This window comes from Amblyomma americanum, chromosome 6 (assembly GCF_052857255.1).
Source record: "Amblyomma americanum isolate KBUSLIRL-KWMA chromosome 6, ASM5285725v1, whole genome shotgun sequence".
Taxonomy (NCBI): Eukaryota; Metazoa; Arthropoda; class Arachnida; order Ixodida; family Ixodidae; genus Amblyomma; species Amblyomma americanum.
The window spans coordinates 48,574,679-48,590,675 of record NC_135502.1 but is presented as its reverse complement, the minus strand read 5'-3'; the positions used below and the strand labels follow the sequence as shown (position 1 = coordinate 48,590,675).

At 47.6% G+C, this 15,997-nt stretch overlaps 1 protein-coding gene across 1 annotated transcript; it reads left to right on the top strand.

The window, feature by feature from the left end:
• The first annotated feature begins 9,668 nt into the window (after nt 1-9,668).
• Nucleotides 9,669-15,141, top strand: LOC144094692 (Na(+)/dicarboxylate cotransporter 3-like). Its single transcript, XM_077628610.1, has 3 exons — nt 9,669-9,986; nt 10,553-10,671; nt 13,537-15,141. Exons 1-3 carry the CDS (start codon nt 9,774-9,776, stop codon nt 14,942-14,944), a joined length of 1,740 nt encoding a protein of 579 aa, XP_077484736.1. The 5' UTR covers nt 9,669-9,773; the 3' UTR covers nt 14,945-15,141.
• The last annotated feature ends 856 nt before the right edge of the window (nt 15,142-15,997 follow it).

Sequence of the window (15,997 nt, the reverse complement as noted above, 5' to 3'; positions counted from 1 at the left end):
TTAAAGATGTGAGGGTGAATCGTTTTAGGAATGTCGTCGCCATTGATGTCATGGAACGGAACGCGCTTGAGAGTTTGAGCAACATCAGAACGCTCGGCGGCATCAGCGTTCGTTCCCATGTCCTTCTAGGCAGTGGCACTACGGCAGGCGTCATTTACGACGTCGACGTAGCCATCCGCGACTCTGATCTGCCCATTTTGATTCAACCAGCTACCGACGGTGTAGCCATACTGCAAGCTCAGCGCCTTGAGAGGACAAAGTGCATCAAGTTGACCTTCCAAAGGGACTGCATTCCAACGTACGTGAAGGTTGGGCACTTTAGGCATGCAGTTAGGCCTTTCGTCCCGAAGCCTCTTCAGTGCCGGAAATGCATGAAGATAGGACACGTGAGTAGTGTGGGCAATTTTCCCATCGTGTGTCCACGGTATTCTCAGCCACACAGCGGCGATTCTTGTCGGACAACAGTCCTTACGTGTGCCAATTGCCGCGGCCCACATGACGCGCCTCAAAAGATTGTCCTCGCCTGAAAAGGGAAAGGACGATACTCAAACAAATGACAAGAGACAATTTCACACACAGAGAAGCTGCCGCTAAGGTGCGACGACTTCTAAAAGTGTAGCGAGCATTGGAAAGGATCGTCCAAGAATTTCCGCAACTTGTCCTCCCCCACCGCATACTACTTTAAGGATTGGGAGCAATATGACTGGCGAGGCACAGACGGTTGTCGCAGGCGGGCCCGCCCGAGCCCATTGCTAGTCAAGCACAAGTCACAACTCCGGTCCAAGACCGGGACCAGCAAGTGATTTTGCCATCGCTCCCGAAGCACCCAGCACACACCGCAGCACCGCGCACCCAGTTTGTTGAGCCTACTGCTGGTCGGGTAGTAGGTGAGAAACCGGACCAGGTCGCAGACGAGCAAGTGATTTCAATGCTAAAGCCAATCGTGAATGCCATGCGTGTGCTGCTTTCCAGCATGCACATGCCAGCTGCACAGAATGCACTGCAGATGCTGGATTTCTTGAATCCAGTGCTTGCAGCTGTCCAACAGCTGGCACAACGCATCCTCCAGCCTCATCCTTCCGAGAAGAAGTCCGATGCTTACGTTGACGTCAGCATTATCAGCCTCGACGGCAAGCAGCCTTTCTTGACACTGAAGCGTCTGCGCTGCCTTGTGATGGAGGGTCCTCGATCTGTTCCACTCAGGTCGCAGCAGACGGCAGCCCTCAAGGTGTGCAGGCTACAGCTGCGGCGGCCTGTGACTTACAGTACTTGTGTCATTGCCTGTCGTGCTTGCTGCGGACCGCATTTCTCTACTTCTTCTTACACTTTTAATCCCCCTCATCCCTCTCCGCCAGTGCAGGGTAGCCAACCCATAAGCATTCACAAACACTCAAAGAACCACTATTTCTTACTGACTGCTTCAAATTTTCATATTTTCCACGAGCCATAAGTGAATAAGTGATACATCGATTCTTAACTGTCCATCAACTGATAGCTAAATAATTAATAACTGGTTTTGGGGGAAAGGAAATGGCGCAGTATCTGTCTCATATAACCTCGGACACCTGAACCGGGCCGTAATGGAAGGGATAAAGGAGGGAGTGAAAGAAGAAAGGACGAAAGAGGTGCCGTAGTGGAGGGCTCCGGAATAATTTCGACCATTTGGGGATCTTTAACGTGCACTGACATCGCACAGCACACGGACGCCTTAGCGTTTTGCCTCCATAGAAACGCAACCGCCGCGGTCGGGTTCGAACCCGGGAACTCCGGATCAGTTGCCGAGCGCTCTAACCACTGAGCCACCGCGGCGGGTCTTAAACTGATAGCTTTGTTTCATTGCTTGTGAATCATTTGTAAGAAACATCATTACAAAATCCATGCCATTGTTATTTTTATTTTCTAGAAGTTTTGTCTGATCTAATTTCCTTTCATTTTCAAAATGCATAATTAATATGAATATGTTTATTTTTAAACTCTTTATTCCTTTTCGCACTTTAGCACTCTGCGATTCAACCCGCTACAAGTTGCTGTTAACACTAACATGTTGACAAACCTGTCTCATTCCAATGTGTTATACGTATTTGACTTTCTTATTTATATGTGTCCTTCCTGCAATAATCCCGGATGGGATTGGCAGTATGTGTAAATAAATAAATAATTTGCTGAAGAGAGTTGAAATAGCGAGGCAGAAGAACCAATCACAAGGAATACATTCATCAGCGTCTTTAATTATAAGAGGAAAGAAGATAACGTATCACGTCATTCACGTGTCAACCACTGCATCTGTAGAAGTAGAAGAAGCGAATACCGTAACGTTCTGGCCGCCTACACCCGATGTGCCGTTCTCCCTGCCGGATTTAATCACAAGTAAGCCTTACATATTCTTGCACCTCATGACGTTGTTTTGTACGCGGATTAATGAATATTCACCCGTAGATATACGAAAAGCGCAAGCGTAGCGTTTACATTAGTGTGGTGCCTAGACTGCTGCTCGTAGAGACAAAAGAACCGAAAAACGCACACGACTAACTCGTGGCCGCTTGCACATCGGCTTTCAAAAGCAATATAAAGTGCACGGTTAAGTACGAGGTTTTATTGATGCAATCATGTCCACCCTGGCTAGATTTTTCTCAGCGAACAGGAATTGGTCATGGGCGTTTTACGCGCGCTTTTAAGCAGTAATGGCAGATTATTAACGCAAATCATCGGCACTGAAACATGCAGAGTGCCCTACAAACCACAAGCCCTACGTCGTGCGTTTCTCTTTACATGAGAATTGATGGGTTTTACCTTTTTGTTTCTTCTTGTACGTAGTACAAGAAGTGAGCGCTTCCGTCAGTCATGCACTAGGCATGACGGACGGAAGCGGTGGAAACTGAATATGTAGCCCTAGCCCTTGCTTTTGGCTAGTGCCTACCCTTTGTTCCACTTCCGACAACCTGCTACACATAGCAGTCACCAACTATTAAAGTGCGGTATTGGTTATTCTCACTATAATAAAATTGGCACCAAAGCAACCAGCCGAATCTCCTCATGTGCACATCTGAGCTTAAGACTGGAGCCATCCTATCCTCATACTGCGTCACTAATTATGCCAGATACGACCGGCATGGTTCTCAAATTAAGCGTGACACTCTATACACTGTTATCTTCGTGGTTTGTCTGCTATCGCTGCTTGTTGCACTTTTTTTTTGAAAGCGAAATTTATTGCCCCAGGGCATCAATGATGGGTGAAGGTGTGATGAATGATCTAAATGAATGGAAAAAGGTAAGCTGATTTGATGAAGTCCAGTAGAGAACGATGGTACGCTCCCTGCGTCCAGGCAATGTATGAAGAAGGGTTGCTTGGTGAAAGACCTGCTACCATCAGGTGCCGGATCCTTGTAGGCTTGAGAGCTGGGCAGTCCCACAGTAAGTGATGAATGTCGGCCTCAATGTCCTCGTGTTTACATACCGGACACCCTGGCCGAGGGAACAATTATCGGTACTGAGGCGCCTGCAGTCAGATATAGTTCAGTTAAGTCATGCTGAAAATCGCGAGACTTATTTTGGTTTAGTTTGGTTTATGGGGTGTTTAACATCCCAAAGCGACTCAGGCTATGAGGAACGCCGTAGTGAAGGGCTCCGCCAATTTCAACTCCCCGGGGTTCCTTAGCGTGCACTGACATCGCACACTACACGGGCCTCTAGAATTTCGCCTCCATCGAAATTCGACCGCTTGGCCCGGGATCGAACTCGCGTCCTTCGGGTCAGCAGCCGAACACCGTAACCACTGAGCCACCGCGGCGGCTGGAGACTCATTTTACGTTCTTCTCAGAGAAGGTAGTGCGAAGAATGGCTAGAAAGCTCGCCTCAGTGCACATAGATACAAATTTTATGGCTGTGTTCTCTCCCTGTGCAGTGACTGTTTATAAACCACGACGACATTCAAAATCTTGCAATACTTATGTCTGGCGACACCTTTCTCAGGACTGCTAGTGGTTAAGAACCCGCGCGATCGACAATTCCCTGAGAAGCTACTCTTCAGGAATGAAGAGTGAATTATTTACGTGAGTGAGTGATTCATTTGCGTGCCACCTTCGCGACAAAGGTGATCTACCACGCTAGTAAGGGAAGTCGCGATTTTTTCTGCACTCCCGTTTCCATCATAATTAGAACCTTTTTTTTTGTTCTACATGGCGTTTGCTTTTATTCAATACAAAGTTGGCCTCAAAGGCGCAATTAAAAATTAATTGGAGCATGTTAGGTAATTGATCGGTTAACACTCGCAAATAACCTCGAACAATATACCTGCCTTGCCACACAGCGCAACCTCAAAAGCGGTTCTGTCTATTATACCATTCTTATAGAGCAACATGTATTAAATAAAATAAAACGCCGTGTTTACTTTCCCGGCTCTGAAATAACGGCTTTTCACGCTAGCTCGCTCGATGCGCAGGCAGCCAATTTCGCGTTCCGGCGAGAAACCGGCTGTGTAAAAAAACTGAAGCCGCGAAGACTTCAAGACGTTCTACCACTAATAAGGGCAGTGTCCTGCCGAACCTTGAAGTGCTAGTCTTGCCGCCAAAGCAAACCGGCTCGTATGCTTCGGTGGTTGGACCTGACCGATAATTATAAAGCAGATAAAATTAGTCTTCAGAGAAAAAAAAAATGTTTCCGGGATAAACATGACAAAGCAAACAGTCATTTACTTACAGGAAAATCGCTAGCACACTTAAAAAATTTATAGCAAAAAGAACGCAAGGCGAGCCTAAATCCAGGGGATTACTGCGCCTTCACAGGCGCCGTCCACCGTTTCATATAATCAAATTGTCCGTCCGTTCGCTTTATCGAGAGCGAGAATTGGATTACTTTAGACCAAGCACCAGACCGCCTCGCGCGAGGGTGTAATAATCCCTTGGCTTTTTATATCCGTTTTTTCTTCCCACTCCAGGGACTTTTCTGCACACCCATTTGGCATTTTCCTCTGAGACCTGGCCTATCTGCTACTATTACTCTTTTCTCAGTAAATTTTTTCAGCTTGATATAGCGCAGGTGTCTGGAGTAAAGGAATATTTAATAGGGAAATTTCCGCACTTACGCCTGCAAGCGGAGAGCACGTTGCTTTGCTCTGTTGCACTTAAATTTAAACCAATAAGGGCTCAGAAAACAAAACCTCGTGAGAATGAAATAAGCACTTGCAGTGTGCTACTCGATTTACCAAGGTATCCAAGGCTTGCTTTGATAGAATTTAATCAACGTAACACAACGCTCAACAAAATTATTTGTACTGCCTTGGAACGTCACATCATCACACACAAAAAAGGCCGAAATTGGCGCTGCAATGTCCACAACTGGCACTGGATTCGCCTTCAATTTGACAGTGGTCGCAAACACATGTTATTATTGCCGGGAAGATTTGCACTGTTTGTTTTTTCCCGCTCAAAGCCGCCGGAGCGAGACTTGATCGCTTTGATTCTGAAGCGAGATAAGACCAGGTCTATCTCGATTGGTCACAGCCACGCGCAAATGCTTCCGCATTGTTCGAGATTGCTGTAGTTGCCTTAGGGGCCTTATCTCTAAACTTCTTTGCCAGCTTCAAAATGAGCGCGGCTAAGAGCGGCGAGGATTCCGTTCTTCGACGACCGCCGAGCACACTTGTTGGTAACGCCAACCCTGAGCTGTTCAGTTCTACGTGTGCACAAGTCAGCCCAATGGAGAGTTAATTTTGGAAGACTTTCTTTGCTTCCCTTACTGACGGACTACCGTCACAACCACGGGATACTATAAAAATGGCATGTAGAAAGTATAGGAAAAAGCTATTATGATGATGATGATGATATTGAACTTTTATGGCGCAAGGGCATCTGTGGCCAAAGAGCGCCATGGCACAAGGTTTTGTTTACTCGAGGTGGGTCAAAGACCCATTTCCCAAGCACTTCACCCTAAAGATGCCGAGCACCAGGTCATGGGAAAGCTTGTACTCTTTGTGTCATCGGTGGGTACCCGGCGGCACTGGGGATCGAACCCCGCACCTTCCGTATACGAGGCGGATGCTCAAAGGGCAAAAATGAAATCATTGTTAAGGTGAAAGTTTTTAATTTACCCTAAGCGCCTCAAAAGACCACCTGTACGATACAACGCTTATTTGAGGATCAACCAGTTACTATGCAGAGCTAGCCTTCTTTCTTTCAAAAGTTAAAACACAACTTAAACACATCACACATTGTACTTCAGTCACGTAGCACAACGCATTGAGTATTGACGGGCAGATTACGAAAATGTACGTGTAGCATTGTCACAGTTTGCCTCCTGCGAATATTATAGCTTTTATTCAACAAGTTTATTCTTGTGTGGAGTCCATGGTCTTTCTCACTAACCTGCGGCATCGATGTAGAAGCTACAGCTGGCCTATTCACGCCAAGGTTTGAAGGGTCAAAAACTTGGACAACGCTTAAGCTACTATAAAGAGTACAATTCGACAGCATTAGAGATACCTCCCGTGCATGTACTTCTTTGTTTTCCTTTACGTTACGCCTCAGCACCTATACATGCGGAGCTGTTCCTTTACTTTTGCCATATCCCGTACTCTGCTCTCTCGTTGATGTCACCACTACGTCACGATCCTCTCGACCAATGAGCCTTTTTTGTGGCACGGACTGACACCGGTTTTAATCGTCAATGGCGCCTCTAATGTCAACGTATTAAAAGTGCTCGCACATTGTAGCATTTGAAGACTTCTCCTTGCCAGAGCTACCGTAAGCAAGTCAACCACGAATGCCAATGTCAACAGCGCGACGCAGCCTCGCGCAGTTCATACCTGAGTAAGCCTCTGAGAATTCGGCACCTGATTTAATGACATCAGTTTGAACGATCATAGAGCTGCCACACTTTGGCGACGTAGAGCATTAATTTAAAATATTTCATCTCATTTTTCAACAGCGCCATTTTGTATTTACTGCACTGAATTTCTCTTTTTCATTCTACGCTCTAAATGCAATCAGTGCAGAACGCGGTTCAGAAGCAACAGCCTGTGAACACTGGTGATCGCACAGCGACGTCCTAGATGCTCGACTTCCGCCTCCTCTGCCCACGGAACCCGGCTGTCATGACCTAAAGAGCTGTCTGCAAAGCTTTCTCGACAAAGTAAAGCTTTCACTAAGGGCTGCCTCGCATATTCTCTTATCTTAATGAGCTTTATCCCCTTATATCCCGTGATTTAAATGTTTCCTATACATAACATCTAATTATTCGCCCAACGATCAATATTTGATAACTATCCCAAACTAGCACTGCTTTCTCGAGATGCACTTAACCAGCATCGCTTTACTTTCGCTCTCGCGTAGCGCGCCTATTTCCCATACAACGTAGCAACGTTCCCATGGAGCAGCCTGTACGGTGTCTAGGCAAAAAGAAAAAAAAAATCGAAGCTTAAACGGCGTAATACTCGAGGCAACGGCTCCCGTTTCTGGCCACACGGGCCAGAGTCCCCCAGCCCGTGGTCTGAAGCCGACCACGCTCTCACCTGCAGCAGGGCTAACGTCTCGTAATTACCCCAATTATCCCATATCTAGATCGGGGCCGGCTTGCGGCTGGCGTGTGCGCTCAGATGCCTGCCCGCTCGTTCTGGGCGTTTTGTCGACATTACCGGCGCCGACGTCCGCCAAGCCCGAGCTCGTTTTCCGCGTTGCCCGCCAACGGCTCCGGTGGCACAGGCATCCCGTAACGTTTTTCGGAAGCACACACTCTCTTTCTGCTGCTTTCATTCATTCGCTTGCGAAACTAGTTTAGACAGGCTGCTCTTTACGGCGTACAAGAGTTGTAAAAGGTAAGAGGAAAATGGGCAGCAACGAACGGCTATAGGCCCTGCCGTATACTTTGGTGTCGTTCGGTAGTTAAGCGAACGGAGGTTTTTTTTTCCCTAACCAATAAACGCAGATGCTATCGCACTTAAGCCCACCTGCCACTTCGATGTCACCATTAGTATGCGGCACGGGATTTTAGCACCGCAACTCTGCCTACAATCATCAAAGCAGTGATGCAGAGCATTGCCGTTCGTTTCTTCCTCCTTTGTATTTCCGGTGTATAAGTCTCGGGAAACTGTTAATTGATGTTTCGATCTTGTTGTTCCCCGTGCTTTTTGGAATGAATTCATGCCGACTCGTCCAGTTGTTAACATCAATTCCTTTATATATATATATATATATATATATATATATATATATATATATATATATATATATATATATATATATATATATATATATATATATATATATATATATATATATATATATATATATATATATATATATAATTTCCTGTTTGCGCCGCTAGCCACTGACCAGCCATCAGGAATGTGGAGGCTAACGAAACAGGTTCTTAAACTGAGGACAACGCAGCAAGCCATGGAAAGGAAGATGATAGGTGTAATGTTAAGAGGGCAGAGGGGGAGGGGGAACAAACAGGTGAGTTATACCATCCTACTCGAAATCAAGAATACGTGGGCTTGGGCAGGGCATGTAATGCGAAGCCAAGACAACCGATGGTCGTTAAGGGTAACGGAGTGGATTCCAAGAGAAGGCAAGCGTAGCATGGGCCGGCAGAGAGTTAGCTCTGCTGGTGAGATTAGATTAGGAAGTTTGCGGGTTAAATAGGTGGCCGCAGCTGGCGGAGGCCTTTGTACTGCAGTGGGAGTAGCAGCCTGATGATGATGATGGATATCTGTTAAAAGACCCGAAGTGGCCTAAACAAATATACTCTTCCCGAATTGCATTCTGATAGCATCCAGATGTATTTTAGGGAGGCGAAGGCACACAATCGAAGACGCTCTTGGAACAAACGGCTGTCGCTGCTGGTTTGCCGCAAGTCCAAGCTACAATATTAAATCGAAAGCCGGACACATGCCTGCTATATATGTGCCCTATCCGAACCCGGCCCGACCTATACCCGGCCAAACTAACCATTTTCTGCCCTCGACCAGTGATTTCGGGATTGCCCGAGCCCGTGCAGTGCTCTAAAAGGTATTGGGTTTACATTGCGGTTGGAGTTCTTAGTCATCAAAAGCTCATTATTCGGAGTGGTCTCTTCCATGACATTTGTATTTTTAACGATGAGAGCATAACGTGCCATCGATATTCGATTAATTCAACAGTAAGTTCCTGATATTTAGCAATCCATATGTGTTTCCACGGAGAAAGGACCACTTAAAGTTAACGCAGCAAGGGCAAGCAATCAGGTGGCCAGATGGGATTACGAAATTTCGCCGAATAGTGTGGCTGCAGCTGGAACCAGACAAGGTTAACTGGAGGTCAACGAGATAGCTTATTGTTCTACTGTGGCCGTAAATGGGACGATGACGATGTTGACGATGATGTTATACCTTCCTGAAAACTTTCTCTGCAGAAATTACGAAATTTTGCCGAATAGTGTGGCCGCAGCTGGAACCAGACAAGGTTAACTGGAGGTTAGTGGACTAACTTATTGTTCTACTGTGGACGTAAATGGGGCGATGACAATGTTGACGATGATGTGATACCTTTCTGAAAACTTTCTCGGCAAAAGTATTTACAGCCACCAGCTGATCTGAGGGCCACGACAAGTGCCAGTATCACGTAGTGTACGCTGCCGTCGTTCGGATCTAATTTCGGTGCTTCTACGTGCAGAGTCCACCACTGGGGTCCAGCGTCGTAGCCAACTGTCGCCAAAGTGCCGGTCGCCGCCCAGGACATCCTCCGCACACGGTACGCGCGACCCCGAGCAGCCAGGGTGCGGTGTAGGCGCCAGCGGCCGCCATGATCGACCAGTTCGCCAACCCGGAGGACCTGACCCTGACGGACTTCGCACGGCACAGCCTTCCGCGCCGCTTTCAGACGGTGGGCTTCTACGTGCGCATGGTGGCCATGTACGCCATCCCGGTCTGCCTGTCACCGCTGCTGCGCGCGCGCTCCACGGAGGAACACTGCGCCTTCATCGTCCTCTGCGTGCTCTTCCTGTGGCTGTTCCAGGTGAAGACCCCTGCGCCCTCCTAACGATATCTCAACCCGCGTGCCATCGCTCTTTAGCTGTCGAGTTCATGACGCCACGCATTAAATGTCACCTCCCTTCCTCAAGCTGCGATTCGGCGTTTCTTATTGTTAGTGTTGCTGTCGGGACAGCGCCCAGCCATTTTTACGCGTTAAAATTGAAAAAAGTGCTCCAAGAGCCCACAACAGCAGTAGTACAGGTAAGTGCTCACTGGCTGTACCAAAGAGGATCAACACTAGCCATTAAAACAGCACATGGTTGATGTGTTTGATTATAGTCTTTAAAATGCAACCACATACATGACTGCCACTAAAGAGAGGTATACAGCTGCCAGTGCTTCAAGCGTGAGATCCCGTTCTTTTTAAAATGTCTATCTTGAAAAAGATCCTTGCCCTTTGAAATGCTCCCTCATGTCTGTTCAGCAAGAAGTAATGGCACCACGCATTGATTTGCGGTCAAGCATGAGGCGTTTACCAGTAGAGCTGGCACGCAGGTCCTTGGGCTTCGTGTTTGACCATCGACTCCCGCGTCTTCACATCTCACGCAGTCGATACCACCAGCGATCGTGGCCTTCCTGCCTATAATCCTGGCGCCATCGTTCCTCGGCTACTCGGCGGATGAACTACTCACTAACTACACTTCCACCACGATGCTACTCTACATAGCGTAAGCATGCACCATCGCTTCCGCCAAAGGGTCATGATTTCTTGCTCAGCCATCGCGACGTCCGACAGTGAGGTTTCGGGTCTCTCCCCGGCCTCAGCAACCGCTTTTAAGTTCACGCAAAATCGAAAAAAGCTCGCGTACTGAGTTCAGCGGGTGTTCAAGAACACCGGGTAGTGGAAATTAATCCGAGTCTTCACTACAGCCCGACTCAAGGCCAGTTCTTTGGCACTGACGCGCAGGAATCCTTTAGTTGTTAATTCTCCGGTTCTCTAGTATATTTTGAGTTGTGCCATATACTTTCACAGGAGAGAGGGTGTTATGGAAAAAAATTCTCCATGCCTGAACTACACTTCAGCTTTGATGCACGCCACTGTAGAACGTCCCGGATTTGTTACGTCCGCATGAAGTTGTTCGTGCACCCAAATGTCAGTAAAGTGGCCCCTTCGCATTTCAAAGCCTCTTTGGAAATGCGGCCGCACAGGCCTTGACATCAGCCACGGTGTCTCATTTGCTTTGGCGTTAGGCTGTAGATCCCAAAGTCGCTTGATCGAATTCCAGCCACGGCACCCGCATTTCGGTGAAGATAGAGTGTAAGGTGCGCCCATGAGCCGTGCGACGCGAGTGCACGGTAAAAAAAAGAAAAAACAGCTAGTCGAATTTAATCCGGACCCCCCTGCCCTGCGGCGTCCATTTTAGCCGACATGTTGTTTCAGGTATGTGGCTTTGCCACATACCGTGGCAAAGCGACGCCCAAACACACGAATTCATTCTTTCCGCGGCTGGTACAGCGTCTAGTTCTTGAGCAACAGTTATTTTATTGTTAAAGTTATTATTCCCTACGCACGGAACCGTGTTACTGTATTCGTTGAAAAGCCCAGTTATGTTCATTACACTGAAGCGTCGACAGTACGCTTGGCCGATTTTGCCTTCCTACGTGTGTCTGCCCGTTGGCGCGGTTTGATTATGCATGCTAGTTTAACGCTTCCTTTCACGCCATCACTGAAGCAAACCTAAACTGAACCGTATCTGCAGCGCCGCGAAGACGACAATGAAGCAAGGAAAAAGCAAAACATGAAGTGGTACAGCAGAAATAGTCAACAGACGCAAGCAACAGTTTATAACGTGTACATATTATTTGTAAATTTGGCACAGCCGGAGAAGTTTAGAGACTAGTATAGTTTCGAGTCTCGCTCGGAGCGCGAGAATTAAGTTAGACAAGTCAGTACACGTCCACTCAAGAACTGCAAAAAAAAACATAAAGCAGTGAGCAGTATTAGAGGCGAACAAAGTTCAGCATTCATTTATTGCTTACTCCATTATTATATGTGATAAGCGCAAGTTTTTTTTCTATTTTCTGAGCAGTTTTTCTCTTGGCATGTAATATCCAAAAGTCACTGTCGTATTTCATGAATAATTAACCATAAAATTCGCAGCTTTGTACAAAGAGTTTGTTGCATCTCATACCGGTCACGACTGCACAGGGAGCGCCTGAAAAGTTTAATAAATACACCGAAGTGGCATATTTCGTAACACGCTTGTCGGTCGCCTATCTGCGTTCAAAAATAGGACACCGGTCTTGTTCCAAGCATCCCAAATTATTTTTTATGCAGGCCTTGTCTCTATGCGCGTATGTCATGCATATTTAAGATAACTCAACGATTTTTTTTTCCAGGATCATACGCTTCTAATTCAGGAAAGAGTGCTGTCAAGAACTTGCCATGCCAGCTTACTTCGCCCACTTGTGCGGACGTTATGTTTTATCTGCGCGGAAAGCACGCAGACGTTCATTAAAAAAAAACAGACTCCTGCAGTCAGCCCGTCATGGCCAGCTTATACACTTATCATATGCACAAGTACGCAAATACATGTACGGCACTACGAGCATTTGCTCAATGCAGTGTTCCAAGAAATGAGAGCTGGTATATTTACTCGACCCACACGCTCACACTGTTGAAATACTCATTAATCTTTAATGTGATGCATATTTTAAGAGAGTCGGCACCGCAGTTGCATTTCTTCATTCTGTCCTATAGAGCATATCACCGGGCACCAGTGTACTCAGCAAAAATAGAATCTACCACCCGGATTTTAGCGCTAGCGCGTAAGCTTTCGTACAAGCCGATAAAGACGGCGGATTCCTACAGCCATCTGGCGGCTGAGAATCGTAGTAAATTCGGCAGGAGACAACGCAGGAGAAAGCTTTGGCATGGGCGGCGCGGGCACGGGCGCGGCTCTGTTTTGCATGTAGAAAAGTTATATAATTTTTCCGCATATGTAGCCAAAGAGCATCTTCAATTATAGGTATAACATTCCTACTGACGCCAAAGCCAATTAACTGCCCTCGGGCCTTGAGGGTAGAATAAATGAAATGAAATGAAATGAACTGTGCCACAGCTTTTACTCAGTCAAAGCAGCATATTTGCGTGCTGATACTTCTCATCGAAAGCGCTGACATGATGTGTGAGAAATGTTAGGCAAAACCACTTTTTTTTTAAAGCCCTAATTGCAGAGTTTTCTGTCTTTTTTTTACTATACAGAGAGCATTAGCGCGGATGTATATCTACATGGCGGGGCCAAATGTAATCACACAAAAAAATTGAATTATTTCCTTGCAATAGCAAAAGTTTTTTTTTTAAGGGAGCCAAAATGTTTCTACCTAAAACTACCGGCACGAGAGAGTTGTACTTTACCCCCTGTGCAACACAATTTGACCGTTACAACCCTTTGATTCAGTTGTAAGGTTCCTTCAACCATTTCAGAAGTCTACTCTACTGTCGTCTTTTCCATTGCTTCGTAGATTCCGCATCAGCGATATGTCGCGCGCCACTGAGACAGTCTCGTCGTCATGTGCTGTATTTACTACAGGTACTCGCTCGTGGTGAACGGCGTCGAGACGACCAACCTGCACAAGCGGCTCATCCTGACCTTCCTGCTGGTGTTCGGCGGCAAGTCTGGCTTCATCATCGGCGGCTTCGTGATCACCACCATCCTTGTGTCAATGTGGACCAACGCGGTGCGAACCGCGGCCATCGTGCTACCCATCGCCATGGAGGCCATCCAACACATCCAGGACAACCGGCTGTTCCACGTGCTGGAACTGCGCACGCGATACCTGCACCGCAGCGCGGGCATCGGCACGCCCATCATGGAGGCCCACTTCCTCATCGAGGGCGGCGTCCTCATACCGGACGTGATCCGAATCCTGAGTGAGTTCTTCACCGTCAAGGAGGGCCTGCTCATCGGCATCTCCTACTCAGCCGTGCTGGGAAGCATGGGCTCCGTGGTCGGCTGTGGCGGCAACCTGTTCGTCAAAGCCTTCATGGAGCAGATATACGACTACCGCACGATCACTATCTACAGATGGGTGCAGTGCCATTTGCCCCTCACGGTGCTCTGCTCGTTCCTGCTCTGGTTCGTGCTGTCCGTGTGCTACGCCAGCGACGTGGTGTCCAGCGACCACATCTCGAAGCGGGCCTTCGAGGACGTCATCTATCGGCGGTTCGCCGAACTCGGCACCGTCACATACACCGAGGTCGCCACACTAATAACTCTCCTCTGCATGGGGATCGCCATCTTCGCGTCTTACCACTACGCCGAGGTCGTGGAAACCGAGTTTGAGGACTCGTTCTTCAGCGAGAACGTATGGGTCTGCCTGGCCGCCATGGTGATGTTCATGCTGCCGCAGATTAAAGAGTCCAGGCGGCGAGAAAGAAAGTCCAGCGGCAAGCAGGAGCGCATGCTCAGCTTCCAGCAGGCTGTGCGCGGCATCTCCTGGGATTTCGTCATCACCATGGGCGCAGGCGTGTGCGTGGCGGAGCTCATCATGCGCTACAGCCTGCAGCAGTTCTTCGACTGGATGCTGCCGCACCACGCTGTCTCATCGACCATGATGCTCCAGCTGTTCGTCGGCTTCGCGGGCCTGGTGCTGGCAGAGATCAACAACTCTCTGAACAACATCATCATCTTCGCGCCGCTGCTGGGCCACATGTCGGACGCCGTCCGGGTGCACCCCATGTACTTCATCATGCCGTTCGCCATCTGCTCGTACTTCGGCTTCATGACCCCCACGGCGACGCCCGTTAGCGAGTACGTGACCGACTACGGCGACCTGCAGGACGACGAGTTCATCCTTCCCGGTATAGCCATGAAGATCGGCTGCGGCCTTATAGTCATGCTCGCGTACAACACCTGGTGTTGGGACTACCTCTACCTCAAGGAGTACCTTACGCCTGTTTCCAGGCAGAACCGCTCATCGATAGACACTAACTTCTGACTGCAGCTGTACGACACGTTGCATTTATTACTGTTGTGTTTTCTCGCCCATGCAGGCTAATTTTTGGTAACGTTTTGTATATTTTTCTGTACTAACACTCCTCCTAACTGGCAAACTTTGGCATGCATTTTTGAGGTTTGTGTACTGTTGCAAGCTTATCGGATTTCTAATGTTATTATTTTTTATTATTTCTCAGGATTATACTCCTGACTGCCCGCTTATTTTGCCTTCGTCATGTTTCATGTTAATCGCTGCGCAACAACTCCCTGTACGGACTCCCAACCAATCTTGCTCGGCATTTTGCAAGAGTCGTCGTTTATACTGCAGCGTTGTTCTCAGCGCACTCAGGGCTCGTTTAGCAGAATTCTTTTTTTTTAAGTGAAGTTTGAAGTCGCGCCATTTCTTTAGAGCGTCCATCTGCTGCCGCGGTCATTAATTAGTCTTACTGCGTGGTTAGCTTCATGCTTCTAAGCCGTTACTTCCTTCGTCACGGCAACATTCACTGGGACTGATTTGCTATGGGACGTTGCAGCACAAGGTATGCTCAGTGAGCCGTGTATGCACGTGTGTGATTAATTATTACATCAGTCTCAAGCAGACTTTCGTAAGTCTCAGCCGTATGCCTTTCTTTAATTTACGCAATTTATTCAAGCACATGTGTTTGCGTGTCGGTTGGCGCACACGCAAACATTAAAATATGTATTGAACGAGTTGCGATTGAGTAATATTGCACTTATTTTGCCTTTACAGTTCCTTTCCTACGTATATTTCGTGCATGTGAGAGCTCCAGTTGTATTTTAGCGCTTTTTTTTTTACTTCATGAAGATCAAAAGCACTGAAGTAGGACGCTCTGAGTGATCTCAACGTCTCTCTCTCGCTGCAGTCGGAGCACTTTCGCAGCCAGTGCCTTGAAGCACTGCAGGGACAATAATTTACGTCGATATGCAACCACAACGGCTTAGTTCTGCTGCTGGAGCACCTACATTTGCCGCATGTACCTTATTTTAGTTCTTAATGCCCAGGGTGTGGCCATCGTATTCGAGCCCCGCTCCA